Source organism: Morus notabilis, unplaced genomic scaffold (assembly GCF_000414095.1).
Source record: "Morus notabilis unplaced genomic scaffold, ASM41409v2 Scaffold1234, whole genome shotgun sequence".
Taxonomy (NCBI): Eukaryota; Viridiplantae; Streptophyta; class Magnoliopsida; order Rosales; family Moraceae; genus Morus; species Morus notabilis.
Genome location: NW_010359378.1, coordinates 31878 through 45151, shown reverse-complemented (window position 1 = coordinate 45151; position 13274 = coordinate 31878). Strand labels below are relative to the sequence as shown.

Genomic DNA, 13274 nt, shown 5'->3' with positions numbered 1-13274 from the left:
TTTCCCCCCCCCGCTATGTGGGCCCCCCCCCCCCCCCCCCCCCGCCGATAAACGGCAGCCCGTTGGCGTTGTGGCGGTTTCCGGCGGCGGTCCAAAGTAGCCCTAGTACGATCGGCCGTACTTCCATGCACGGCCCGGTACTGCCATTGCTCGCCGGTGAGGAAATGAAAGCGTCTCCGGTTGGTGGGCCCGGTGGCTCTCAGAGAGGGTATGTTTATCATGACCCTAAATCAGCCAGTGCTCAAGAGCATGTGAGTTTGGATCTTCATCTGTAATAGTATATATATTTGATATCAATATTAAGGTTAATTAATCAATTAAATTAAATTTAACTTTTGTAGGAAAAGAGAAAATTTGATGTTTCTCATAAATTTCTTGCTAGCTAGGTAGAGCTAGCTGCAGGGCGGAACATAAATCTTTGGCTAATTATGCAAGATGAGGCATTAATTCTAATTAATGACACCATTATATATAAGATTAATTAATTAACTTTTAATTCTTCAACTTCAGCCTGAGTTCGTATGTGTAAATGAAGATATTTTATGTATCTTGATTAATGTAAATCCAACGTGGTATATAAATTATATAATATATATTTATTTATATACATGTTGATTTAGTCCCTCTCTCTACTTGATTGTATGAAGACACTTTTCTTTGTTTTCGAAAGTAAAGAAAAATTACTTGATATATTTACTCTCGGAAGCAAGAAAATCGTGTTATCCATAAAGTCAAGTTTATCTGTAATTTTGAATATTTCCTCATATAATTAATTTATGAGTTGCTAATATTTAAGCAAATTAAATCTTGGTAACACCATTACACCAATATTGTATAAATAATATTTAAGCATGATCTGATTTTCTAAATTTCATTCGGAGTCTAGTCTTCAACACGTGTAAGGAATAATTTATGGTATCAGTTTAGATTAGGGCTCGCATGAACTTTTGTCTATAGGTACATACGTGTGCATATATATATATATATATATGCATATATAGACTTGTTGCGTAGACAGGTGGGTTGATGAGAGAGGTGAATATAGAGAATATGAAAAGAAAAAAGATTAGACATATTGATAAGGTTGATATATAATATTGTCTCTGTTATCTGCTAAAAGTGCAGAAAGAAAATGATTATATATTAATTATATGGCATTTTTGTCTTTAAGTTGTTTTCTATAGTTTCTCTTATACCTTTACCATTTCTTCTACTTTTCTTTTTATTCAATAAAAATAAGTAAGGGTCCCAATTTAAGATGAGATTTGTCACGGGGTCAACATAGTTGAAATGTGTTAATTATCGTTGATATCAAGTCTCACAGTTTATTAAAAAACAAATCCACGTATAATTTAACAGGAATGATAACTTGCTAAACTTCGACCTCTCTTATTCTCATTAAGTTTTAGAGCAATTTATCTGCATGAGAATTTCCACCAAAATTTTCAATCATGTCTGCAAGATTGCATCTAACTTGATTAAAAGATTGTCTTAAATTCTTTGTCCTCTCTTTTATTAGATCACCACAACTCTCTTTTAGTATCCTCTATCACTTAATTAAAGGTCACTAAATTTCCATATTTTTATTTTTATTTTTTGTCCGTTTGTTAGGCCTGATTTTGTTTTCAAAGTACATTACAATATTATACTCCGTCCGATTTCGTAATATGATTTTGTTGTTTGTGTTTTTTTTTTTTTTTCACTTGGTAAGGATTCATCTTGAAAGATCTTCATTAATCTTTATCATTTCATGACTTTTGGTTATATTTACAACATTAACACAAAATAAGAATGATACACAATTAACAAGCACTAGCAAATTAGTACCTTGTTAATTGATTGAAAAGAACTAGATCTTCTGTTAAAGTAAAATTAATTAATTTACAACAAGTAGTTGAACAAATCTGGGGTAGTGAGAGATTGAGAACTCGGGTCGAATACGGATTATTATAGAAAATTAAGACATATGCCGCCCTTAATTTATTTTTTTACTATTTCTATATTGTTCTCTTAGAATTCTGTCCTTTCTAGATTGACACAAATATAATAAAAATAGTAGAAATAATATATTAATGTTTAAGTTGGACAAAAAATTTTATGCTCCTCTAATGTGCTACCAACATTTGCCTCTAGATTTTAGAAATGCTAACATAACTCTTTCCGTTACTCTCTTTGTCATTATTTACATTCACTGTGACATGTTAATTTTACTAACATGATATATATTTCATTATTTAAATAGAAAATAAGATAATTGAGTCTACGTTTAAACAGTAAATGTAGAGAGTGACAAAGAGATATAAAACAAGTGGTGCCAATATTTATCTTTTCCTATAATACACGTTCAAAGATAATGGATAAAGTGACAACTAGAAGTACAGATTACTAAGTTGATAAGGGTCTAAATTAAGAGTCAGGAAAGCAATAGGTACATAAATGGGTCACTTGTCCAATGTCGGTTTATTAACACATTTTTCATCATATGAACTAGTACCAAAGCTTTTTCAACGCTTAAAAATTATAATAAAAACCACCCCTCGGAAAAGGATGTGTCCTCCTCCTTTTGCCTCTCTAAAGAGACTTGAAGGAACATATGAACATGGTTGTTAGACTGCCACTGCCATCTTTATTTCTCCGTCGTTTTGTACCATATTGCTTTTGTGTGGTTTATGGAGAGAGAGAAAGAGAAAGAGAGAGAGAGAGAGAGGAAAAAAGCGAGAGATCGAAGCAAGTTAGATGTTTTTGTTTTTTTTAATATTCAAGAGGGTTATTTTTATTTATTTTTTCTTTGAGAGTTGTTTTTCTCTTATGGCTTTTTGCTCGTAATCTTCAGGCAGTAATTGTGAACTCGTTTTGTTTTGTTTTTATTCTTTATTTTAACAAATCTAGGAGATTTAGTGCCGGATAAGAAAGAAATTGAGTGGCAGCTTAGTTAGGTTTTTTTCCTCTTTGTAATACTAATTAATTGTTTTTTCTCATCATTTAAGTTAAAAGATAGTAAATGAGAGTGAAATAAGTAGAAAATTTACAGATTATTATCCCGATCTCTTATAGAGATAAATCAGTAAAAGATTACTTTTCCCTTTCAGCAATTATTCATCTATGGTAAGAATTGATGGATCACTCTAGCAACTTCTTTGATCAATCTGTACTATTTATTTTTTCCTTGTGGGGCTGCACACAAATTGCTGGTCAGATCAGTCTTTATATGATAATGGAGGTCTCTTAATGAATCCTTTAATAAACTACAGAAGTACTCCAAGATATGCAAATTTTTGTTGTTCACTTAGGTCTTGGGATTTGAGCTTTCTCGAAACATCTTTCAAACATTACAGATATTCAAATTAAAAAAATAAACTTTCAAGCAAAAAAAAAAAAAAAAAATTACAAAAACAAACGTCTATTAGTCTTCTAGCTTTTATTTTGGTCATCTAGGTCAATCAAAATTATGTTTCAGTATTACTTTACTTTTGATCATCATAATCAATAATTTCAATTAAAGGGCCGGTAACATGTTTTATTCAATAAATCTGCGAAAATTTCAATCAGTTCTCTAATTGATTTTTTTTTTTTTTAAAGAAATTTTGTTATCCTTGGACTTAAACCCATATGAGTCCAATACATTAAAAACGATTCAAACATCATGAAACACTAACTAAGCTAGCCTCAATTGAAAAAACACACAAAAAGAGCGCTAAGAGCGCTCAAACCTCTAATTATTCAAACTGATATATCGTCACTATTCTACGCAACTCGAAATTAAGGATGCATTTTTAGATGATACTTAAATAAAATCACACAATTTGCATTCCAAGAAGTTTTCCGATTTGCATTCAAATGAGAGAGATTATTTGTTCATAAACAAATATTATGCCTTAATTACTAGCTAGATAAAAGTTACGAATAACCATATTTGTGATAAACTTGCGCATCTGATGATCCCTTTCCAAGAAAAAAAAAGTTCATTTGTTATGACGATGGTAATCAATATTAGAAAAATTCGATAGACCAATGTAATCCAGCCATTTTCGATTTTCCCCATAATTTTGATGTAATTGTTCCCAAAAATGCCTAAAAATATCAAAAGAAAAAGGTTTTATTTCACTGTCAAATTAGCCAGCTTTTCCTTGAGCAGTTAGAAAATATTTGCATATGGATAATGTAGGTTTGCTCTAAATTATATAAACATATTATATGATTGAAAATAAGAGTCCCCAACTAATGAAAAAATAACCTCCTGGGGCAGCATATATTTAGTTGATTGTGTGTGGTTGCAAGCATAAAAAGGGCAATAATACGAATTCGAAATTAATGAAGTTTCTCTTTTATAAAGCATATCATTTTTCAGTAGCCCCCCCCCCCCCCCCTTTTTTTTTTTCTTTTGATAATTTTATCCAATTGCCCATTACACATATATTAAATGTACATTGGTCTGTACTTGCTTCCATACTTCTACTCAGTAACAAAAATTCCACCCCCAGTAATTTAGAACACTTTAAAACTACCCTTTTTAATAGACGTATATATATATATATACACACACACACATACTATGTGCATGTTTCTTTCCCCTTATCTTGGGGAATTTCTTGTGAAATCTAGACCATTTTCATTGTACTAGTTCTTCATGCTATATACTCTTAAATGAGCAAAAGTTTACATATATATAGACATATATAGGTTTATTAAGGTTTTCTTGATCTTGGGGGGAAAAAGAACATAGATAAGGTGAAAGTAAAAAAGAGGGAAAAAGAAGAAGAAGAAACATAAAGAAAGAGTTAACGTCAGCCAACTAGAAAGGGGGTCCACAAGTAAATGCATAAATCTAAGGCATTCTTCATTTCACTAATTTGAGTTTTCAATTCTAATTTTGTTACAGTTAAAAGCTCTCATAAAAAGTCACATCTAACTTTTCTACTATAGTGAAAAACTTTTACATCAAATCACATCTTAATTTGAATTTACGAACTGAATGGGCCGTAGAGAGTAAGGCATGTGAGGCCCAAGATGATAAAAGTGCACAATAAAGACAACATGAAGAGTAAAACACATAATAATAATAATAATAAACATAATAATAATAATAATAATAATAATAATAATAATAATAATAATAATAATTTTAGGACCACACAAACACAAACACACAAAAACCACTTTGGGCTTTCTGCTTTCATCCAAAGTGACAGAGAAAAGAGATAGAGGAGGCAGCGGAATTTAAGAAACATCGGCCCACACCTCTATAAAGTTTGCAAACGAGGTTGACAGTTTATACAGTAATAGCCTCCTCCTCCTCCTCCTCCTCCTAACTCTATCCCTCAGCTCTACATTTGATTATTATTGCTTTTTGCTTGCTTTTTTAACCCTCTTCTGTCCTAATCTCAATAATGTTGTTCATCACCGCAACCGCTTGTGTGGCAAGATTTTACTTCATTTTTTTAAAGGAAAAATTCATTTCATAAATTAATTTAGATATTTAGAAATAATCACAAGTGACCACCAATTATAATGGAAAATTCAATCCCCAATATTGACTAAATTCATCAGTGAAGATGGATAAATCGCAAAGGCGAATAAAAGTGTCAAGATTCAATGGAAAAAGACCTACACGGCACACATAAAATCAAGTGAGACCAAAACTCGTTAGAAAAAATCACTACAGTCAATGAATAAATCAGTTGATCGAGACTAAACCTAAATATTGGGAACACAAATGATATGGTCTAGAAACAAATCGAATACTGGGAACACAAGTTATACGATCTAAAAATAAATCTAGCTATAAACTAAAGCACACACCATCGTTAATTAACTCAATGGGTGGGATACACAAACAAAATCAGATGTCGCAAAACCATCTCTGTTATTATAACATATAAACAAATTAATCAGAATGTGGCAATTCATATTTTATTTTTTCATTGTGAGATAAAAGGAGAATTTTATGGTAGGTTGAGCTATCAAATTCTCACCAAGTTTGGCAAACCATCATTCTTCTTTTGCTTGATTTTATATGATTCTAATGTAATGGTTAAAACCGTGTTTAACAACTTTCCCTCTGACATTTTAATTTTGGCACGTTGAAAAAGATATGCAAATTCAATGGTAAAATTGTTAAAATTAAAAATTTAGAGAATAAATTGTCATAACCCTAAAAATTCAGAATTCAGATGGTAAATATGCAAAATACCCAATTTCTTTCAATATAATAAATATGAGACCAATGAATTTGGTGTCGTCGCGTGATAGTGAGAATATGGCGTGATGTTATGTTTTGCTTGTTTAACCTCATTATACAAATCATTACTTTGCTCTCTAAAAATGAGAACATTTTTTTTTTTTTAAGATGATATATTTGAGTGTTGCTTATCTGACCAATATACAGTATTGGTTGGTGGGGACCTGCTTGAACAAACTTATAAGCATTTTGCAATAAATGCCAAACAAAGTTGTAGACCATGTGGTCGGATCCGTAGGTTCTGTTTGGCTGGCTCTCTCTCTCTAACCCGCCACTTATTTATTAGTACACATGTGAATTAGATACATCAAAAGGACACTTGCTCTCATACACAATCCACTCGCACCACATCACTAATCTATGACTATGTATACATCGCCATCACCCACAATCAAGTGGTTTGAGTTTTTATAGGTTGCGTTTGGTATTAGGGTTTAAATCAGAGTGGTTTTAGTTTTAGAATTAAAATTATGATTTATAATTTAAATTTGGGGTCCAAACTATAGTTCTGAAACCGAAATCAAAACCAGAAGTTTGAACCATTTAAAATCAAGGGAGATGTGGTTTTATTTTTTGAGATGATTTTAGTTTAAAACATAACATCAGGATTCAAACCTTGAACCAGAACTATCTAAACTAAACACTAATTTTTAAGAACCATTTTTTACTTTTTTAAACAAATAAAAGTTTGAACCATAATTATGATTTCGGTCGCAATCATAGTATCTATTAGAAGTATTATAAAAGTTGCGAACGCCACTCTAATTTCGTCTCGTTTCGTTTGAGATGAAACGTTTCGTCCTTATTTCTTTGGGCTTTTAACTATTTTTTTTCTTCTTGCGTTTTTGTTGTTTGTTATGTTGCCCTCCCAAGATATTTTTTTTTTTTTTTTTTTTTTTTTTTTTTGTCCCGGTTTTTTTACAATTTCATTTTTAATGTTTATTTTTTTTTCACTCGTTCTTATTAAATTATGTTGTTTAGTTTTTTTAATTGGCCCACTACCACAATTTTTTTCCCTGAAATGTGTCGTTTTTTCAATGTTTTTCTCATGTCATCTTTTCAACTACTATTTTTAAATAAATACATTCTCTCTAATTTGTTTCTGTTGGGTTTATTTTGAAATGCATTTTTTTTCTTATTTTATTCCTATTAACATAATTTCTTTTATACGTGTCCATGCTTTCTAGTTTTTTTTATTTTTTTTTATTTTCATTTTTTCAAACGATTCTCTATGGTGTAATCCTTTTTTGATGAACTTTTTTAAAATCGATTTTTTACTCGCATGTTCCCATTAAAATATAGCTTTTCAAATGAGTCTCTATTTATAGTCTGTTTGGTTGGAGAGTTGTGATGGGTTTGAACTCAAAAATCAATTCAAACCCCTATTTGGTTGCATAGTTTTTTTGAACCTTGATTTAGGTTTTGGGTCCATTTCAATATAAAATTGAAGGTTTTATAGAATTTATCCTCCCCCGCCCCAATCCCAAAGTTCTTTGAGTTCTAACCCAAATATTGTTACTCATTTTCACTCACATTTTTTAAAAAACCTATAGTTCTATCAATGTAACCAAACACTAGCTCAAACTTTATTATTTATTTAGACCTTACACTACCAAACACTAGTTTGAAATTCGAACCACAGAAAACCCACATATAGGTTCAAACCCGCGAAGTGTACAAAACCTTAATTTTTTTTTCTTGTATAATTCTTATTATTTTAAAAGCGATTCTCATACAAATGTTTGTGTTAGTTGTGTATTAACTAGCCACTAACTAAAATCTCTATTATTAAAGGAACAAAAAAAAATTTTCCGCTCATTTGGATGTCTCATGTTGTTACATAAGTGAAACCACAGTTTCTAAGTTCGTTTTCTAGTGCTCTAGGTTGTAAGTTAGTGTATGCAAGGACCAGAAGAAATGACAAATGATGGCAAAAGTACCAAGGCACACTACAGATGACACGGCAACTTTAGCCGAACCGCAGGGCCTACCAAAGTAAATGCAGAGCATGGATTCATCATGAAACCTCACTGCGAACTTTTGATGAATGTTGGAAGAGTTCTTGAGTAGTGTGGCAGGCAATTACTCCAACATAAGCATACACAGAATCAAACAAGATTTAACCAATGTTTGGACATATTTGGTGGTGGGTACCGGAGTGGAAGAAACTTTAAGCATTTTCTACATTGTACCTGAGAAAATGGAAAACGACGGACGCAGAAATTAAGTTCCTTTGGGAGCTTTTCAAGTCTGCCTGACTACCACAGGTTGAGGATGTCCTAGTTCCTCATCACTAACATGAGCACAAACAAAAGAAATGATGGTTATTTTGGCATGTTTATCCTCTAATCAAACAAGATTTAACCAATGTTTGGACATATTTGGTGGTGGGTACCAGAGTGGAAGAAACTTTAAGCATTTTCTACATTGTACCTGAGAAAATGGAAAACGACGGACGCAGAAATTAAGTTCCTTTGGGAGCTTTTCAAGTCTGCCTGACTACCACAGGTTGAGGATGTCCTAGTTCCTCATCACTAACATGAGCACAAACAAAAGAAATGATGGTTATTTTGGCATGTTTAGCCGCTACATAATCCCTTGAACAAGGTGGTATACAATTTTCTGGCATCTTCATGCATTGTCCACTTCATTTCTCTAGTTCAGTAAATTGTGTCGCTATCAAGAACAGTAGTGGCGATACCATCCACTAAAAGGTGCAGTAGAATTTGCCCACGTTCAATGATTATGAAAACATACAAATTCTTTATGAGATGTCTGGCATACGATTATCAAGAAACTGATACCGTTCACTACACGAAACAATGATACAAGATTTTTCTAATTTAATAAGATCTCGAAAAAATAATACTGGAAAATTTAGCTGGTCGAAAGAATCCAAAGACAAATAAATCATAACAAAATTTATTCATTAACAAAATATGTTATTCAAAAAATATGTTCCAAATACAAAAATGGAGACTTGTTTAAACTCCCTACATTCTCATATGTCTACACAATGAGATATGTCAAATGTTACACTACTTACAAAACTGGAAGATATAGGGTATATCCTGTAATTTATATCCAGCAGCAAGAAATTATCTGAGCCTTTTCTGCTGAGTGCGGGAAGTATGAGCCTCTTCAATCTTTCGAGTGAGAAGTGATATCGCATAATTTGAGGCACTTGAAGCCGCATAGTAGGATGTGACAGTAAGCTGTGCAAACCTCGGAAGTGCATAACCTAAAAGTAAACACAGTAGGCTGTATTAGTGAGTGGAACAAACCTTAAAAGTTTATAACCCAAATGTAAACAGCCGGTGGAACTATGACATAAACACTTATCCAAATGCAAATACTTGCATAGTATCCGACCAGCCAAAGCTTCAACAATGAAAGCCAAATAAATACTTTTAGTCAAATAACTGATGGCAAAATAAACAGATGAACTTACAATGTGCCAAAAAACAAAAAACAAAAAAAACAAAAAAACAAAAAAAAAAAACCCAAAAAGAAAAAAAAAACTTTTTAACCCGAACTCTTATTTGATAGAAGAGTCCCAGAAAGTTTAAGTAACCAACCTAGGTAAATCTGGGTTTAAACCACATAAGTAAGAAGACTTGTGTGCAATTTGTAGTAGTGAACTAGTGATGCATCGGAGTACCAAGAGTGAATGAACAATTACAGAGTTGAGTATGAATGCAGAAGTTGAATCGTTTCTTTCAGTTCAAAGTCGTTTTGAATAATGGCAGCAGTTCATTTATTTTCTTGGCTTTATTTTGTTTGCTTGTCATTTCTTTGTTTAGTCGAGTTCCGAAACGCAAGTCGTTTTGTTGGTTCTGTTCTGTGCTTGGTTAAACGCTGCGTTGTTTGATTTGGGGGTGTACAAAACCCTTGAGTTAGATCATAAAAGGAAGCCGATCATTATCTGAGATTTATAACAGAGCCGAGAGCCCCTTTAGAGAAACTTCTTAGAGGTTGATCCACAGGTATCAACTCTATTTCTCATCTTTTGTCTGTCCCCTTCGTCAGTGTTGATAGAACACTGATAGAGCCGATAAAAATGTCGATTTCGTACAAATAACATGACAGAGAACCTATAGAATCAGTCTTTCCATAGACCCAAAAATGATAGCAAACTCAATTCTGCTGATTTTGTCTTTGGATATAAATAACTACTGGTAAGAACCTGTACGGGCCTGACCGAGTGATGCTTTCCAAAACAACTCAGATATCCACCCCTTCCCTCCTTCCTAAGAAATACATATGGCATGCTCTCCAAAGGAAAGCATTGCAATCCACAAGTATGAAGGGAGAACAAATTCTACATGTAATCACTCGCAACTAGTATACAGGAATAAGTCAGGTGACCCAGCGTGCGTACAAATTATATAGGCGGATAAGATTAACTAGTATGTTAAAACATGACAGATGACACTATGTGCATCTAATGCATACATACATAAATTGCAAAATATGTGTATACATAACTTTTTGTGTGTGTTTTAATGTCCATTGCAACAAGTGTGGCAGATGCTTGAATAGAAGTGTTTGTATGTGTGTGTTTGAGCGAGAGAGAGCAAAGTCATACCTCCAAAAGCAGCACTTGCACCAGAGAAAATCAGTAGCGGGGGAAGCTGTCATATTTAAAAAAATAATAATAAAAAAAAAGAGAGAGCAAATAAAAAAAAAAAAAAAGAGAGAGCAAATAAAAAAAAAAAAAAAGAGAGAGCAAAGAAAAAAAAAAACAAAAAAGTTAAGAAACCAAAGCAAGTAAAAATTTTTTAAAATAAAAGCAAAGGTCTTTGAGATGTACCCCAACTAAGAAAGGAAGCCACTTTGGTCCCTTCACACGACTCTGAAGGTACGGGATTCCTGCAATCGAGTCATATGCTATTATGTTTAGCAATTTGTACTTATATCGTTCTGAAGACAATAAAACACAAAAACGAACAAAAAAATATACCTGTATTGACACCGTGAATCGCACAAAGTGTACCACCAATGCCCGACCCAGCCTATTTCAAAGAAAACACAAGAAAGTTTCAATATATTTCTTCAGTGTGTTTTCCAAAATTGCACAACTTTCAACAATAGTTTTCTCATGATTCATGAGTTTCCGCATAAATTCCATCATGTTTTTTCCTAACGAACTAACAGACGTGCTTAAAAAATGCTCAACTAAGTTTGATCACGAGTAAGACCATCCCCGATGCAAATGCAGATGCTAATGCCAAGGGCATATTAGCATCAAAAGGTGTGAAAATGACATATTTGATATGCTATTTTCATTTGTACTCCAATCCATAGTGCTATTTCAAATGCTGATTCTAAATTTTGCCATAATCATTAAGCCTTAGAAGTTGTAAAAGTAAACTTTTAATTTTTAAATCATATGAAAATGAAAATGTTATAATGATTAAATGAAAAGGTAAACATATCAACCATTGTGGAATTCTGAAGATAATAGGTTGTAAATAGGAGATTTGCTAGGCTGTAAATAGCTATAGATTAATTTATGTAGATAGCTGTTAGTTTCCTTTTCTGTAGGATTTGACAGATCGAATCAATGAATTACCAGGCTGTTGGTAATCTCCTCTTCCTATAAATGTATATTTCGGCAGAATGATTAATATACAAGAAATTTCTCTCTGATTTTCTTCATGGTATCAAAGCAAGGCTGCCTGGACCAGTTTCTTTCCTCTTCTCGGTTCTGATTCAAATTAGAACACATCTTAATCTTCTTTTCTGGTGAAACTCAAAAAACAGATTTCCTTCTTTTTCTTTTTCTTTTTCAGGTTCTGGGTGCAAACCAAGCATCCTCCTTCGTTCCAAATTGTTGTTCCATAAAGTTTCTTAGGCGGCAGTCTTTCTTCTATGGCCTTAGAAACATGCAGCAGCGTCACTGGAAAGTATCTGGCCAAGAACTCGTGAGCAATGGTGGTGCAGAAGGTTCGTCATTCCTCATCACAAGACACAAGTTAACCGGCCACAATTACCATCAATGGGCGAAGGCAGTTTTGATGGTCATCACAGGAAGAGATAAGGATGAATACCTCTTCAACACCACAGAACCACCAAAGAAGGATGATAAAAAATTCAAGGTGTGGAATACCGAGAACAATCTTGTTATGTCTTGGTTAATCAATGCAATGGACACAAAAATCAGTCAAAATTTTCTGTTCTATGACACTGCACATGAGATATGGATGGCAGCAAAAGAAACTTACTCTGACAGTGATAATACCGATGATCTGTTTGACATCAAGGGAGCCCTGCATGATCTGAGGCAAGGTGAGATGACTGTGACTCAGTACTATAACACTCTTAAGTCGTTTTTGGCAGCAATTGGATGTGTTTGAGACTCTGGATTGGGAGTGCCCTGGAGATGCAAGCCGGTACAAGAAGATCATCAAAAAAGAAAGGGTCTTCAAGCCTTGGTTAGGGGGAGAATCCTTGGTACCAAGCCGATTCCAACAATTCGAGAAGCTTTCTCAGAGGTGTGAAGAGAAGAAAGCAATAAGAAGTTAATGATGGGTACTCGGCTATCCTCTAACATCCTAGATGGATCAGCCCTTGTCTCCTAAGGATCTACAAATATTCAAGAAGGATCAGCCCTTGTCTCCTGAGGATCCACTTCCACCTATGACGCAAGGCAGAAAAAAGGAAGACAATGGTGTGATCATTGCCGCCGCCCAGGTCACACCAAAGAAACGTGTTGGAAAATACACGGGAAGCCCGCAGACTGGAAATCAAACAAAGAAAAGGAGGCATGAGGTTTGGTGTTTGAATCAGAAGGAAACGAAAGAAGCACAAATGATTCTGCTATCTTCAGCAAAGAACAAGTAGAGTGGCTGCAAAAGATGTTCAGTCAAGGATCTTCTCCTACCCCGATTATCTCAATTGGATCCACTGCTCAAAGAGGTAACTTCCTAACTGCCTTACATACAAAAGCCGAGGATTCATCAGGTTGGATCATCGATTCTGGAGCTTCCGACCACATGACGGGTGATGTATCATTACTCCATGATTATAATCT

The 13274-nt window shown here is 33.6% G+C and overlaps 2 protein-coding genes across 2 annotated transcripts in view; one reads left to right on the top strand and one right to left on the bottom strand.

The window, feature by feature from the left end:
* The window catches only part of LOC21388081 (zinc finger protein 8), a 4139-nt gene extending 1299 nt beyond the window's left edge, over positions 1-2840 (top strand). The window contains 1 exon segment of the mRNA XM_024163066.1: positions 2834-2840. Within this exon segment, the coding sequence (XP_024018834.1) occupies positions 2834-2840 (7 nt within the window).
* A 6321-nt stretch (positions 2841-9161) lies between these two features.
* The window catches only part of LOC21388080, a 32968-nt gene continuing 28855 nt past the window's right edge, over positions 9162-13274 (bottom strand). The window contains exons 3-6 of the mRNA XM_010094197.2: positions 11202-11253; positions 11052-11110; positions 10827-10872; positions 9162-9479 (exon numbers count right to left, since the gene is read on the bottom strand). Coding sequence (XP_010092499.1) covers positions 9337-9479; positions 10827-10872; positions 11052-11110; positions 11202-11253 — 300 coding nt within the window. The 3' untranslated portion in view covers positions 9162-9336. The remainder of the gene's footprint in view (positions 9480-10826; positions 10873-11051; positions 11111-11201; positions 11254-13274) is intronic.